Source organism: Equus quagga, chromosome 2 (assembly GCF_021613505.1).
Source record: "Equus quagga isolate Etosha38 chromosome 2, UCLA_HA_Equagga_1.0, whole genome shotgun sequence".
Lineage (NCBI taxonomy): Eukaryota > Metazoa > Chordata > Mammalia > Perissodactyla > Equidae > Equus > Equus quagga.
Genome location: NC_060268.1, coordinates 104,119,098 through 104,134,362, shown reverse-complemented (window position 1 = coordinate 104,134,362; position 15,265 = coordinate 104,119,098). Strand labels below are relative to the sequence as shown.

The following is a 15,265-nucleotide window of genomic DNA, read 5'->3' as shown; positions in this document are numbered from 1 at the left end:
AGACCCACCTCATTCTTTTGATGACTGCAAAATGTTACAATATCATCATTTCTTTTATTTATCTATCTACTATCTATCTATCATCATCATCATCATATGTCTGTATTTTAACCTATTAAGTTGAAATCCACATGCAGATTTTCTATGATTCCAAGTAGTAGAACCCAGGGGTCCTACTTCTCCATAGACTGTCCTCATGGAAATCCTAGATAGGCTGGAAGGGAAAGCATCCCATGGTTCTTCTCATGATCTCCAAGAGCGTCCCCTCCCTCATTCCTGAGGCCGAGGACATCCACAGGAGAGTTTTTTATTGTTAGTGTCCGACTTGTTGTTCTTTTTTCATTTTGTCTTGAACTCATTCGATCATTTATTTAAAAATGCGCTTCGAGTATCTGTCTCCCTTGTACCAAGTAGTACCTGAGTCAGGTACCTTCCTAGGAGCTAAGGTAGAGCCAGTGATCTGCTCTAGCCTGGTTCTATCCACCAGAGAGAGCAAATCCCTTTGACATCTTGAAATCAGCCATGTGGGAGGATTTACACATGTAAACCATCAAATGCTACAAGTCAGAGCTTTTTTCTGGGAGGGCCAGTTGCTTAACAACTCCACGATGTCCCAGCACATCTCTGGATGCAGCAGTAAGTTTGACGGTCACTGCTTTCGTGGAGGTGAGGGTTTGGTTAGAGGCCGGGTCAGGAAGCAGCTCTGCCGCTTACTAGCTGCTGACCTCAAGCTTCTGTGCTTTCGTTTCTGCGCGAGTCACATGAGAATGATGAGAAGGATGCTTTCTGCAGAGAGTCGTTGGTGCACTAAGCAAACCTAATGTGCTCTTAGTATATTCTATTGGGAGAGGACAGCAGATGACCAAATGGACTGTGCTTTCTAACACCAAGGGGCCACAGGTGCTCTGCAGAGGAACAGAGCAGGGCGAGGCAGCCAGGGAGGGACTGGGGTTCCTGGGGAGGGCGCCTCCTTGGAGCAAGGGCCTGATAAAAAGAGGGAGAAAGCCACACTGCTATGTGGGGCAAGAAGTTCCCAAACAGAAAGTACAGCGCAGGAAAAAGCGCTGAGGTAGGCCCTGAACAAGGAGTGCTGTTCAGGCGAGTCCAGGAAACACAGGGTGACCAGTATGGCTGGAGTGCTGCTCAGCAAGGGGACATGTGGTGCGGGCTGTGATCTGGGGTGTCCCAGGGTGAGATCGTGAAGGATCGGGATACTGAGAGGGTCTCTGGATTTGCCTCGAAGCGTGATGAGAAACCACTGGAGAATTTTGTGCAGAGCAGTACGTGGCATGGTTTGACTTACCTCTTTGGAAGGGTTATCTTTCCCACTATTAAAAACATATGACTGAATTTGTTTGGCATTGGCCTGAGGCCCAAAGGCACCCGTCAGGATCTGGCACATGATGTTTTCCAAATGATCTCTGAGTGTCTTTTTCTTTCTGTCTCTAAATATTTCAAAGGGACCAATTCTTAAAACAACACCTGTTCGTACTCTATAATAAAAATTATAGTAATAATAAAAATAATTGAACTCTTGTGAGGCATTTGCTATTTACCTACCAGGTAATGTTCTAAGTATATTATTTGTATTAATGCCTTTAGTCCTCGAAATAACCCTGTGGGATAAGTACTATTATGAGTCTCACTTTATACATGAGGAAATGGAGGCACAGTGAGGCTTAGTAACTTGCCCCAAGTCACACAGCTAGTAAATGGCAGTCTTTCTGTCTCTGAGAGTCCACGCTCTTAAGTACCAGTAGGCAGACCCTTGCACAATCTGCCGAATCTAGAAGAGTGTTAAAGATTGCAATTGGTTAGAAGGTTGAGAGTGTTCAAGACTGAAGATTCTCAGAGTGGACTTCTGCAAAAAAGTAGACAGCCAAACGCTCTCTTTTTCTGAGCATCAACCCTCTCTTGGATAATACTGCCAGTAAAAGTACTTTGGGGAGGCAGCTGGGAAAACATCCATCTATGGCCCATGGGGAGGAGAAAATGAGTGACTGTATTAGATCATGAAGCTATCACTGTGCCGCCGTGAAAAGTTTCATGTGTCAGGACCCTCCCCAAGAGCATTATCTATAATCCCATTTTAGCTTCCGAAACGTGCGTTGGTGAAATCTGGGGCATCCGTCTGTTTTATGACGTGTACAGCCTTGGGCCTTTCTGTGCGTGGCTTTGGCAGACTCTGTAGCTGGTTGCCTCTGTCATTCCTCGGGGCAATTAGCCGGGGGCCATGTGACTTTGCGTCGTGTTGAATTCCTTCTGGGAATGCACTTCACTAAGCATCCTTTGACTTCTCCAGATTCTAGGGTGTGATGTGCGTTTGCTCTGCCCAAGTGACTTCCTCCAACTCAAGGTGCCACCAAACCTGGAGAGGACTTTGAAACCTTCATCTCCCCCAAGACTTCTCTCCTGAGTTCCAGATCCTTTCTGATCCTCTCAAAGTCCTAGAGAACACTGGGTTATTGGCCATTAGTCAGTGAGTAGCCATGTGGAAGCCAGGAGTGGGGTAGAAATCGGGGCAGATATAATCCCAAGGCCTATAGATGTCTGAAGCAATGGAGGAAGTGGGTGTATTGTGCCTCAGAGAGCATCTGTGTCCCCATGTGTGATGACCGAACGTCTGGTCTCTAGCCCCTGGCTCACACTTTCAAGATGTGCCTAAGTCAGCAGTGACAGCTGCCTGCTGGATTTCGGGAGTGCAACTGAATTCCAGCCGTCACCTCTGAATGAGGATTCTGGTATCTGTTATGCTGCTACAGCCAGAGGTCCCAGTGTGCCAATGACCTCAGCTCCAAGGAGATGGTGAGAGTAGGCCTGGCCTGTGGCTCCAGCAGTTACCTCGGAAATCTCCCCTGGACTTCGCCAGGTCTACCCCTCAACACTCAGCTTCAAAATTCCACCTGTCCATGGGGCATCTCTAATCAAGAGTCTGTTGCCACCTCCCACACAGCCTGGCCGAAGCAGAACATGTGCCCTTGTCACCTCCATCCTATGCCAGTCAGAGGTGATCTACTCCTTTCTCAGAGGCTAGGAATCTTGGGGACTGTGGAGAGAGACGAGGGGTCACCTATTGGCGTTCCAACGTGATTCTCTTCTCCTTTCTTGTCCGCTCCACTCAGTGTCAGCTCTGTGTGTCTGCCCTTGGAGGGTCTTGGGTTCTGAACCCTCAAGTCCTCTGTCCCTCCACACCCAGCCAGGGCCCCAGGCCTCTGATGAGGACAGGGTCAGCTCTCTTCTCCGCACTTCCCCTTTAGCTGGAGCTCGCTTTACCCACTGAGCAGTGAGGGCCTGTTCTGAAAACTCGCTCTCCCACTATTCGTGCCGGTGAAGATTCCCCATTGTCTTCGGAAGGTCACTGTCTTCCTCTTTGGGACTTCAGGGACTGCTGTCTGCCTTCTCGCTCACCTGGGTGCAAGGCGTTCCCATCAGAGCCTTAGTCACTGCTTCTGACCGTGCTTGTGAGTGCCGGGCACTGCTGATGAGCAGAGCGTGGATCTGGTGCAGGACGCCTGGCTCTGAGTCCAGACTCCACCCAGCAACGGCTGCATGACCTTGAGCAAGTTCCCTGCCTTTTAAAGCCTGTTTGCTCATCTGTGAAGTGGGCCTGGCCATCGGACCCACCTCACGGGGCTGGTATGAGGATTGAATGAGGTGGGGAAGACTTGCTAACATTTGCTGAGTTCTGATCTCAGAAGGACTGCTTCTCAACCACTACACTCTGCCACCTCCCAAAGTGGCTATTGGGTGGCGTCCTTTGTTCCATCATTGGACGTCTCGGTCTTGGAAAGATGTCTCCTTGGTTCGTTTTGATTCTTTATTGTCGTCGAACATGCACCACAGGGCTCCACTTCTTCTTTCGTAATATGCCTAAACATAAGTAAGTATGCCAGTTGGTGGACCTGTGGAACTCAAAATTAAGTCAGGTTCATATTCAAGGCATGCTGATTCTAACAGGACCGATAGGGACCATGCCATAGGTCCTGAGATACCCATTGGGGGCCCTCCGTTGAAGAGAGGTTCTTTGAGTGCCCTGCCTCCACCTCCTCGGTGGCTACAGTTCTGTGTTTGTGGACACTGTGAGGGGAAAGTTGGTTTTACCAGGTACCGCTCTGTTGAATAAAAAATGAGCACTTATCTCGAAGGGAGAAGGGGAAGTCTGCCCTCGATAATATGTAATTCTCTCTTGGGTAAATAGATTCCTGACAGTGCACCTCGATGGAACTGTGATCACATTTTTTAACTCTAGGGTGACGTTAGCATAAACATCCATGTCCTGGTTATTGATCTGTTGCTGTGATAATGGTATTACCCAATTGAACTTCTGACATCGGCCAACTTGCAGTGGCTACAATTGCATTTCTCTTTTATTCCTGCCGCTTAATTCAACTTGCACATCCAATTGTGATTGCTATGAAAAAATATTGGTTTGCAGGCGTCTGCATAGAATGTTAAATCTCTCTCTCTCTCTCCTGGTGGGAATATTAACTTTTGGCTTGAGTCTTGGAAACACACCTACAAAGTGAAATACTCAGAAACTACCAATTTGGAGTTTGAAGCATGGTGTGTTCCCGAGAGGTGCACATCTTCTGAGTTCCTCAGGGTTGAGTTTTCTAGTGTTAGTCAGATCAAGTAAATCCTTCCCCATGGACATACTTTCCATAATCATCACTCTGAGACTGGGGGAAAGAAGGGCCTAAATTAGAAATGGGAGGTCCAGCCTGGAGGCTGTCACCTGCTGTTGCAGCATCTCACCCCTGGCAGGGCAGAAGGATGGGGATGGACGACGTGGCATTTCCAACTCTGAAACTTGCCTACTGACTTTGTTGCACATAGAGTCCAGAGGATTCCCTCACTGCAGAGAAATCTGGTGTGTGTGGTCATCTTTTCCTAATTCTTCTGAGGGAACACCATGCTGTGTGGGAATTTAGTCTGGCTCACTGGCCATCGGTGAACACTTGAATTCAAGTCTAGGATTGGCGAGGTCCTGAAGGACAGTGAAAAGGTAATTTATTACCAGACCACTAGCACTTACTAGAATGTCCAAAATAAAAAATACTGACAATCCCAAGTGCCGAAAAGTACACAGAACAACTAAAACTCTCAGGTACTGCTGGTAGGAGGGCAGAATGAGGCAGACACTCTGGATAAATAGTTTGGAAGTTTCTTATAAAGTTAAACATACACGCTTTGCATATACCCCAGCAAACCCATTCCGGGGTGTTGACCCTTCAGTAACGCAAATGTCACACATGAACCTGCACATGAAGATTTATAGGAACTCTCTTCATAACTGCCCAAAACTTGAAACAACCCCAATGTCCTGCAGTAGATGAGTGGGCAAGCAAACTGGCGGTACGTGGCACACCGTGGAATAATCATTAGGAGTCAAAAGGAACAAATTATTGACACACGTGACAATTTGGATGGATCTTGAAGGAATTCTGCTGAGGGAAAAAAGCCACTCCTAAAAGGTTACATGCTGTGTGATTCCTTCCATATGACATTCTCTAGAAGACAAAACCATGGCAACAGGAAACAGACCAGGGGTAGCCCGGGGGTAGGGCTGGAAGGAAGAGGTGACTACAGAGGGTAGCATGAGGGAGTGTGATGGAACCATTCTGTGTCCTGTCATGGCCGTGGTCACAGAAATCCAGCCATGTGTTAAAATGCATGCAACTGTCCACCTAAGAAATCGCTCTTACTGCATATCATTTAAGAAAATGAAAAAGTTTTAAAAAATCTTTGTGTCACTGGAAGGCACAGCAGGAGGCTCCAGTAGAGCTGTAATCCTGGGATGAGGATGCACACGCGTGTGTGCACGAGTGCGTGAACATGGGAACATCCCTGCAGGGTGGGGGCGTTGCCCACGTTCGAGAACATAGCTCAGGAGCATGCTTGGAAAGTTCTTAAATTTCATTTATATAAATAAACTAATTTATTATAAAATCCCTTCCTTCTTTGGCCAGTGGGCGGTTCTGTGATCGTGATTATTGGAGAGAGAGAGACTGAGGCCATTCCCAGAAGACTTCCCACAGTTGGGCAGTGCTGCGGAGGAGGATGTGGTGGGGAGGAAGATGTGGTGCGGCTGGAGTTGGGGAGTCCTCACAGAGGCAGGGTTGGGTTTGAAGGAATAGGGGTCCACTCTAGGTAAGGGGGAGAGGGAATTCCATGCCGAGGGAAACAGCATAAATAGACACCGGAAGGCCCCTCGCCTTCGGGGGAAGTTTGGGAGGGGGGCCTGGGAGGGACACTAAAAGCAGATCCTATGGGACAGCTTGGTCTATAGCATAACCCTTGGTTGGCACTTTCAACAGTGGCAGGATGTCCAAATAAATAAATGTCTTCCCTTGGGGCTTTGCAACCTGCAACATCTATTGCTAGAGCACTTCTTTGATATTCCAAACATCAGATCAGAAAGATCCACCAGGCAGGTCTCGGTGAGTGCCTTTGCTGCGAAGGAAAAAATTCTCTAGGCCTGCTTCCGGCTCGTTTGACCCCCTACCCTGAGCCCCATCGCGTCCTGCTCCCCAGTGGGCTGGGCCCTCTTTTTCAGCATCCAGGGCAGCAGGCTGTGGGCTGCCGTGATTGCTAAGGGCCCCCAGAGATTACGTACCCCCAGCCCCACCATTTGGCTGCTTCCGTGTCACCCTGGGAGTGGGAATTCCCAAAGCCTTGGTTTATTTTATGTATTTTACTTTATCTTAAAACAGATTGGCATTTATTTGTCTTTTACAAGAAGGTATCTGGGCACAGGCCAGGGCCACTTCAGTACAGATGGCACCTTTGTGTAGATTACAAAAAGTGTCCCTTCTGAATAGACAAATTACAGAAGAGCGCCCAGCCTGTTGGAACAGCCCGCACCCTAGAGGACGTCTTGGGAGAGCTGAGCGTGGGGTGAACGTCAACCCTTGGTCATTCCAACCTGGAGACCACAGAGACTAAGCCATCCATCTTTTCTCTCTGCTGTCTTGAACGTGTTGGCCCTGGTTTCCATGCTTGTTGCCTTGAGGTCTCAAGATCCACTTCGTTTATTTTTCCTTGGGAAGAAACAAGACACCTTCGCCCAAGAAGGTCTGAGCCTTGGTTGCTGCCTGCAGTAGCTTCCCTCTTATGCTGGAGCCGAGTGCCCTTCTTACTAGTCAGGATATAAATGCCTAAAAGCTGGTGGGGGTATAGTTGGGGCTGTCCTGGGCATGGGCTGCCAGCGATGCAGCTAGATTGTTGCAGCCCATGGTGAAGCCAAGATGTGGGGGGGCAGGGCTACTGGGCGTGGGAAGCGTGTGTGTGTGTGTGATGGTTGGTTACTATCTGAGGGAGTCCTGGAGCATCTCTCCTCCAGCCTTGCCCCTCACTGAGTACGGGGGTAAATGCATCAGACCTTATGCCTCTCCATCCCTTGGAAGAGTATGGCTCTCCTCTCCTATTGACATGTAATGCATTGATCTCTTGCTGCCTTGATCAGGTGGTTCACCTCCTATCCTCTGAAGGCAGACGATTCCCTCTTCTTCCCCTCTCTTCCAATGTATTAGTGTCCTTGGGCCGCCATAACAAAGTACCACGGACGGGGGCGCTTACTCAACAGAAATTTGTTGTCTCACTGTCTGGCGGCTAGAATTCTGAGAACACACGGTTGGCAGGGTTGGTTTCTTCTGAGGCCTCTACTTGGCTTGCAGGTGCCGTCTTCTCCCTGCGTCTACACGTGGTTGTCCCTCTGTGATGTGTGTGTCCTTTCTTATAAGAATATACGTCCTATTGCATTAGGGCCCACCCTAATGACCTCATTTTATCTTGATCACCTCTTTAAAAGCCCTGTCTCCAGATGCACTCATATTCTGTGGTACTTGGGGGTAGGGCTTGCACATTTTATAGGGACACAGTTCAGTTCATAACAACTGATTTCGTAGAATCTGTTATCTGTCAAAAGATGTCTAGTGTTATTAAGTTCACATAATTCTTGGCAACTTATGAAGAATTCAGAATGTATACAAATGGACAATATTTTGGCTGACCCTCTAGAGAGAAAGTAATGACACCAAAATATTTATTTATTCAGCACACAAGTGTTTGGCAACTTCTAAGTAGGCACCGTGGAGTCAGAATCTTTACATGCATCATCTCGTTTAAATCTTCATTTGCATCAGCAAGGTAGGTCTTTGAGTGCCAGTGATGGGGCTGGCCGAAGGTCACACAGCTGATGTTTGAACTGAGGTCCGGATTCCTCTCGCACCCGTGCTCTGCAGTCAGCCACACGATGATGGCCTCCGGGCCACGCTCCTCTCCTCCTCTCCATGAGAACTTTCACTGAGCAGAGGGAATTTTCTTTTATTCCAGCCCTCCTTGGATATGTCAACATGTGTCTATACCTGAACTTCCATCCCCTCTTGCTCGTAAATCCTCCTCCAGACTAAGGAGTGGATCCTCCATGGCTGCGAGGAAATGCAGGAAAAGTGAGATTAAAGGCACAAAAATCAAAGGGGTTGAGAACAGACGAGACACCAAGCAGTTGGACACACAAATGCGAGGCCTTGACGGGAGGCATAGGGAGAGAAACTGAGCAGGCGTCTCTGCAGGCTTGGTGAACGGGGAGAGTCAAACACGACAGTCCTGAAAAAGAGGAAGTGATGCAGTTGCTTCTCACGGGTCTAGCAAATTCTAGAGCTTTTCCTAAAGGGCCCAGCAGCACTTCCCAGCGGCTGATCCACTTCTGCTGTCTGTTCCTCCCCTCTCCTGCTTTCCAGTGAATTCAGCAACAGCAGATAAGAGTGTAAAGTTCGTATCTGAGGTCTGGAGATCCTACTTTCATCAATTTCCTTTATGTTTCAGTGGAACCTAAAGGAGTGTTTGTGAACCACAAGCTCCCGATTATTTAAGTCTGTACTCTTGAGTGTGAGTGCCTGTACCTCCTGCACCCCCAGGAGGAGGCTGGGGCCTTGCAGAGGGTCATTAGATGGTCAGCGACTGGCAGGGAACTAACTGAAGTGTGTCCCGATTCATCTTCAGAGCCCCACCTGCTGTACTCTATCCTTGAGTTGCTGGAAATGCTAGGAGTGATTCCTAAGCTTAAACTCAGGGTGGGTTTGTACTGTCAAGATTGCAGACATCACCTGAAATACAGGTGGGGCTCCTCACTGGGTCCCTCCTCCTGGCTCTGCCCTGTTGCAGTCACCTGCTTTAACCCTCACATTCTGCTCCTGGCGCCTGGTTTACTTCCAGTTCTGTAGTCTTACCTAGTCTTACTGAGAAGCCAATAATTTTCTCTAAGCTACTTCTCAGTGCGCCTAACTCTTCCACGAAAGCATCGGTGCAAAGAAGGGTAGCTTGGTGACACTGGTGAGGAGCCCACGTTTTCCCCCTTTCACTGACCGACAGGAATTTATTTCCAGTTAAACAAGCCGGGAAATGTAATTAAGCACATGGTTGATGGTGATAGCCAAGCTTGCCTGCCAGAAAAACGATAGGTTCTTTAAAGGTGCCAAGGACTGGTATTATGCATCGTCTGTTGGAAACTATACGCTTCACAATTCGGAGCCTCTTGCGTGCAGCCTCCTATCTTCAATCAAATTATGATATTCCAGAAATATGCATAAGGGAAATGATTCTACACATTTTATGGTGGGCTGTTGCTTGTAGCAGTAATTGAAGTACCTTTCCACTTATGAAAGTACTAATTTTATTTGTTTTTATTGCTTTTCTAGATGCAATTATTTATTTAGTGTGCTTTGGCTTTATTAAATTATGTTTACTATAGGAACATCATAAAAATGTATGAAAGCAACACATCAGCCAAGCCAGCCTGGTGACCTGTGTTGAGAAAGCTAGTGTTATTTTTCATATCCAAACATAATGGAATAACTTAAGAATAAACAGATGATCTGCGCTAGAAAACAATGCGATTTCCAGGTAATGTAATAAAACACCTGGACAATATGATTTCATAAGTCTTGGTTCTAAAATTTACATGAGTTGGGTTTTGCGTGTTTATTTGAGGACACATGGCATTTCTAAATGGAATCATTATAATGTGAAATGTAATTAAACTGAAAGGCAAGACGTAAACGGGATTTTTGTTGGCTGGTAAGATATGGACGACTGAGATGCGAGGTAAAAGATTTTTGGTGTTAAAAGACAAGCGGGAGGCTGTCTTTTTAAGAAACTTAGATTGAATGTAAGTGGTTTATTTGTCCTGAATTTTGGCGAGATAACCAAGATGTAAGCCCAAAAAAGCAAAAAATCAAAACAAAATGAGAACACAACCACACCCAGAAACAAAAGCAGGGCTCCTTGGGTGAGAGTCATGTGTCTTTGATGACTAGAAATTAGTGACTGACTTTTATTTTTCTAATTCTGAATTAAAATTAATTAATGTGTTGTTTAAATGCATACGCCTACTACAAAATTCAAATGAATACAAGAGAGGGTCTGTCTCCCTCCGGCCAATTGGTTTACTTCCCCAGAGGAAACCATGGACACGGCTCTTGATTTTCCAAGTAGTTTCCAAGGGTTTTCTAAGCACATGAAACATATACACACGTATTTACTCACATACACACATGTGTACACAGTGATGGTATAGAGCATACAGTGCACATGTGGCTCTATCATGCCTTCTGAAGACTGTACCGTGTGCTCCACTGTATGGATGCACCAGGCTCCGATTGATGTCTATTTTAAGTGTTTTTTGCTTATACCAAGAAACATTTCTACCAACACTATACAAGAAAACCTGTTTCTTTTGGAACCTTTCTTTTTTCGTATTTGTCAACTTGAAAGACAAAAACTGATGTCCGAGTGTGATTTTAAACCACGATTCCCATTATGAGAGAGGCTGAGTCTCATTTCATACACGTAAGAGCCTTTGTATCTCATTTCCTATCAACTCCCTGGTCCTGTCTCTTCTTTACTTCATTTTCTAATGGATCGTTGGCCAACGTCTTTGTTGAGTTGTAAGTCCCTTTGATATGAGTGGCAAATATTTTCCCCATTTTTTCAATCATCCTTTGACTTTTTTTTTTTAAAAGATTTTATTTTTTTCCTTTTTCTCCCCAAAGCCTCCCGGTACATAGTTGTATATTCTTCGTTGTGGGTTCTTCTAGTTGTGGCATGCCAGACGCTGCCTCAGCGTGGTTTTAATGAGCAGTGCCATGTCTGCACCCAGGATTCGAAGCAACGAAACACCGGGCCACCTGCAGCGGAGCGCGCGAACTTAACCACTTGGCCACGGGGCCAGCCCCTCTTTTTTTTTTTTGATGATAATTAGTACATTCACATTTTCTGGAGTTCATTTTATAGTTTATATTTTTCAGGAGCATTACTTATTTTATCCTGTAGTTAAAATTTTTTTACAGTAAGTCGAGCAAGGTATTTTTTTAAATAATTTTGAAAATGACATTCAGGGGCTGGCCCGGTGGCGTAGTGGTTAAGTCCAAGCACTGCACTTCAGTGGCCTGGGGTTCAAGAGTTCGGATCCCAGGCACAGAGCTACACACTGCTTATCAAGCAATGCTGTGGCAGCGTCCCACATACAAAATAGAGGAAGACTGGCAAAGATGTTAGCTCAGGGCAAGTCTTCCTCACCAAAAAAAAAAAAAGAAAAAAATTACGTTCATTTGAATTATATCCCCTTTCTCATTTCCTATTTTATTCAATTATGCTTTTTTCTTTTGATTAATTTGTTTTTCAGTTTCTTTTACTGGTGTTTTCCAAGCATAAACTTTTGGATATTTTTATTCTTCTGTTTTTCTCTTTTCTGATTCATACAGTCTGGTTTTAATTTTATTGTTTCTTCTTTCCACTTTTCTTTCATTTATGTTTTCTTTTTCTAAGTTCTTCAGCTGGATGCTTGATTCATTTAATTCACATTGTTTAATATAAACATTTAGGCTATGATTTCTCTCTGAGTACTGTGTTCTTTGTGTTCTGGCAAGTAATATTTTTTATCATTATTTTCAAGCTACTCTTAAATTTTAGTTTTATGCAGGTTAAATCATTTAAGAAAATTTCTAGATGGTAGCATTCTAGTTTTTTTTATTATTTCTAGAATTTTTTTCTTTCTGTTTTTACCTGTATTTTTTCCTTTTAATCAGAGACTGTTAGTTACATTATTTTACTTTTCAGAATTAAAGTTTACTTGGTGGCCTAATGTTTAATCATTTTTTTTTGTGAGTGTTCTATGTCAACTTGAAAATGAACCGCAATCTCTCTTTGCAGGGCATAGCGTTCTATGTAAGACAGTGAGATCTATCTTATTTAGGTTATTTAGGTTTTATATATCCTTTTAAATGTTTCCCCGTCTGTTCCCCTTTGAGTCCCCACAGGCTATGGAAATGCATGCCTGATGAATGAATGCATGATGTGGAGCTCCCTGTGGTCAGCTAGCATTGTGCTGTGTCTTGTCTTACAGCCCAAGATTGCCGAGGAGAACTTAACCTATGCCGAGCTGGAGCTCATCAAACCCCACCAGGCTGCCAAAGGCATCCCCACCAGCACCGTCTACGCCCAGATCCTCTTCGAAGAGAACAAGCTGTAACTCTGCGTCCTCTTCCGTGGTCCTATTTAATACCTGCCGCCCCAGTTATTTATGAAACCTTGGAAACAAAGTCCTTATTTTTGTATTTTCACTCGTACCTTCTGTGGCGGGGATCCCCGTACCGGTGGCATTCCCGGTGCCTTCAGAGATACGAAGCTCCTCTCCACAAACCGTGGGGGCCACACCCTTGGACCAATCTCCCAGGACAAGATGTTTCTGAGTCTGAGCCCTGAGAGGTGAGGACTCTGATTCTGAGAGCACCAAGGAGATTTTTCTGCTGAGCCAAACCCCTTCACATTCTTCTTTCTCTGGGTTTTTATATTTTTTAAATCTTTTTTAAGTCTTCATTTTAATCTTCGACTCCTCCCGTATCCATGGTATCGAACTCATAGTATATAGCTAGAGGAAATGCCATTATAGGCCAAGGTGTGAATGGTAGGTATGTAGGAATAAGTTTTCAGAGGATCAGGTAACATTGCTCGGGCACCTGGAGCAGAGCAATCTGCTTATTGCAAGCCTTCATTTAAGATAGCGTCTCTTGTTTTAAGTAGATGCACCGACCCTGGCGATTTGAGGGCAGAGAGTCCAGGTTGTGGGGAAGTCTGAGGTCTAGGCTGACAGTGGACTGACTGTCTTTGAGTCCCCCAGTGCCTGTTTCCCCACTCCTGACCACCTGGGGGCGCAAGACAAGTAGAACACCATTCTAACAGGCTTCTACCCCTTTAGCAAGAGGACCTATTCTGGTATAGAAACTTATATTCTCCAAGGAGTTCTTAGTACCTTTTTCCCAAGGAGCAGGGGAATTTGCCAACAATTGACGCACTGGAGGAAGCTGACCTCTTGGAAGTATGCCAAGAATGTCCACTCATGTGACAGCAAAGTCTCTTGCCTGGTTCCCCCAGGGCAGGAGAGTAGGAAGAGCAAGCTGAGCTGGAAAAGGGTGTCCTGAACACCCCAGTGTTACAGAGTGCCTCCCCAACTCAACTTTGCGTGTGAATTCTAATAGATTTGGGTGGGCGTCATGGCAGGGATGCGTGGTGTATAAATCCATGAGGAAGTTGCTGTCTGGACCTGTGTGCCGTCCAGCTTCTCACTGAAGACCAATCCATTCTGGAAGAGAGCCATCCTGTCAACTGTGTGGTTAAAGACACTTCCTGATGTGTGAGCGTGCTCTGGGTGGTTATTTGCTGCACACTGCAGAGTTTGTTTGGCTTTGTAATGGACCGTGTATATATGGTAAATTATCTATTTTAAACACAACCTTGAGTGTGAGTTGTGCCCCTCTGTGTATCCATGTGAACTTGGTCAAGTTTCTCATCCCCTAATTGTCTCAGCTCCGTGTTTGTATGAAGATGACATAACCTCTCATAGAATTCTTCTCATGGGATAATGAATATTGCAAGATTCTGGGCACTATTGCTACACCCATATACAGTGTTAACATTCATGCTAAAGCCAGTTCACATTTTCAAAATAAAAATGTCTTTACTACTTAAGGCTCTCATTGCAGTGACTTTAAAACGTACATATTTGTCCATGACCTTAGGTCTACCCTCGCAAAGACCCACAATAGCTTCTGAGTGCCTCTCTGGGTTTACTGGGAATGGCCCAAATTGGGAGCAGGTAATGATTTTTCCAGAAGCAGAAAGGGCCTGCCTCCACAAAGAGGAAGTCCTTCTCTCCGGCCTTCACCTGAATCTCATTCCCTCCCTTTCTGCCACGTTTCAAAGATAGTGAGTAAACCACACGGCTTTTGAGGAAGAAGACCATCTGGGAGAAGTCCCTGGAACTTGGCGGAGCATCTCTTTAAGAGAGGAGGCTGCCTGGTTAGCACACCATTCACATCATGATTATCACAGGCATCATATCGTATTTCAGGAAGGAGCCGTAAATTTGCATAAAGGCTGGTGAGGCCCTGGCATGGGAGTGGAGAGTGGGGCATGAGAAGAGGAGATGTGGGGAGAGGGCAATGGGCTGAGAGGCTCCCAGGCCTCTGGAGAACAGACTTGAACTTTAAGCCCTCCCAAACCCACCCCCTTAAATTCAGTGGGAGCTTAGGGCCATCACATAGGGAAATGAATGCATCCCAAGAAAAGGGCACCAGCTTCTAAGAGCTGGTGGCTAACAAGTCATTGTTATAGATTCAATTGAGACTCTTTCTCCAAAACTCTGGTCATAGCTGCACAAATCTATGCTAAGGTGTGCGAGTGGGGGACCCACTGACATGGAGTACAAAGGGTGAAAGACCATCCTCTCCTACGGAAAATGCTTCCCAAGGGAATTGTGGAAGCTCCTGGCAACATCTAGGCAGAGCTTGTCCCACTGTTTTCTCCAGAAGCAGACCATCCAAGCTTTGCTCAGAACTGGGAGCAATGGATGCTTTGGACCTGGTGCTTCTTTGGGGTGATAAGTCTTGACATTATTGTCATAGCAAACCTGAAAAATGTGTCTACTCATTCATTTTCAATCAATACACCACTAACCGTGCATTGACATTTCTGAAGATAAGGAAGGGGAAACCTATCATTCCAACAGAAATTAGGAAAAATTCGTCGAGTTGTTTTTACTATCAAGCATCTAGGGGAACAACTCTATATAAGCAGTTTTCAATATGGACACTTGCGTGTACATCTAAATGAAGTTAAAGCAAAGACAGACCGCTTGCTGGGAATGCAGCGGCTCCTGCAGGCAGAGAGCAGACGCTGTCAGATTTGGTGGTGAATTCTGGCCTGGGCC

At 45.8% G+C, this 15,265-nt stretch overlaps 1 protein-coding gene across 1 annotated transcript in view; it reads left to right on the top strand.

The window, feature by feature from the left end:
• The window catches only part of VSTM4 (V-set and transmembrane domain containing 4), a 90,734-nt gene extending 76,709 nt beyond the window's left edge, over positions 1-14,025 (top strand). Inside the window, exon 8 of the mRNA XM_046652803.1 lies at positions 12,404-14,025. Coding sequence (XP_046508759.1) covers positions 12,404-12,529 — 126 coding nt within the window. The 3' untranslated portion in view covers positions 12,530-14,025. The remainder of the gene's footprint in view (positions 1-12,403) is intronic.
• The last annotated feature ends 1,240 nt before the right edge of the window (positions 14,026-15,265 follow it).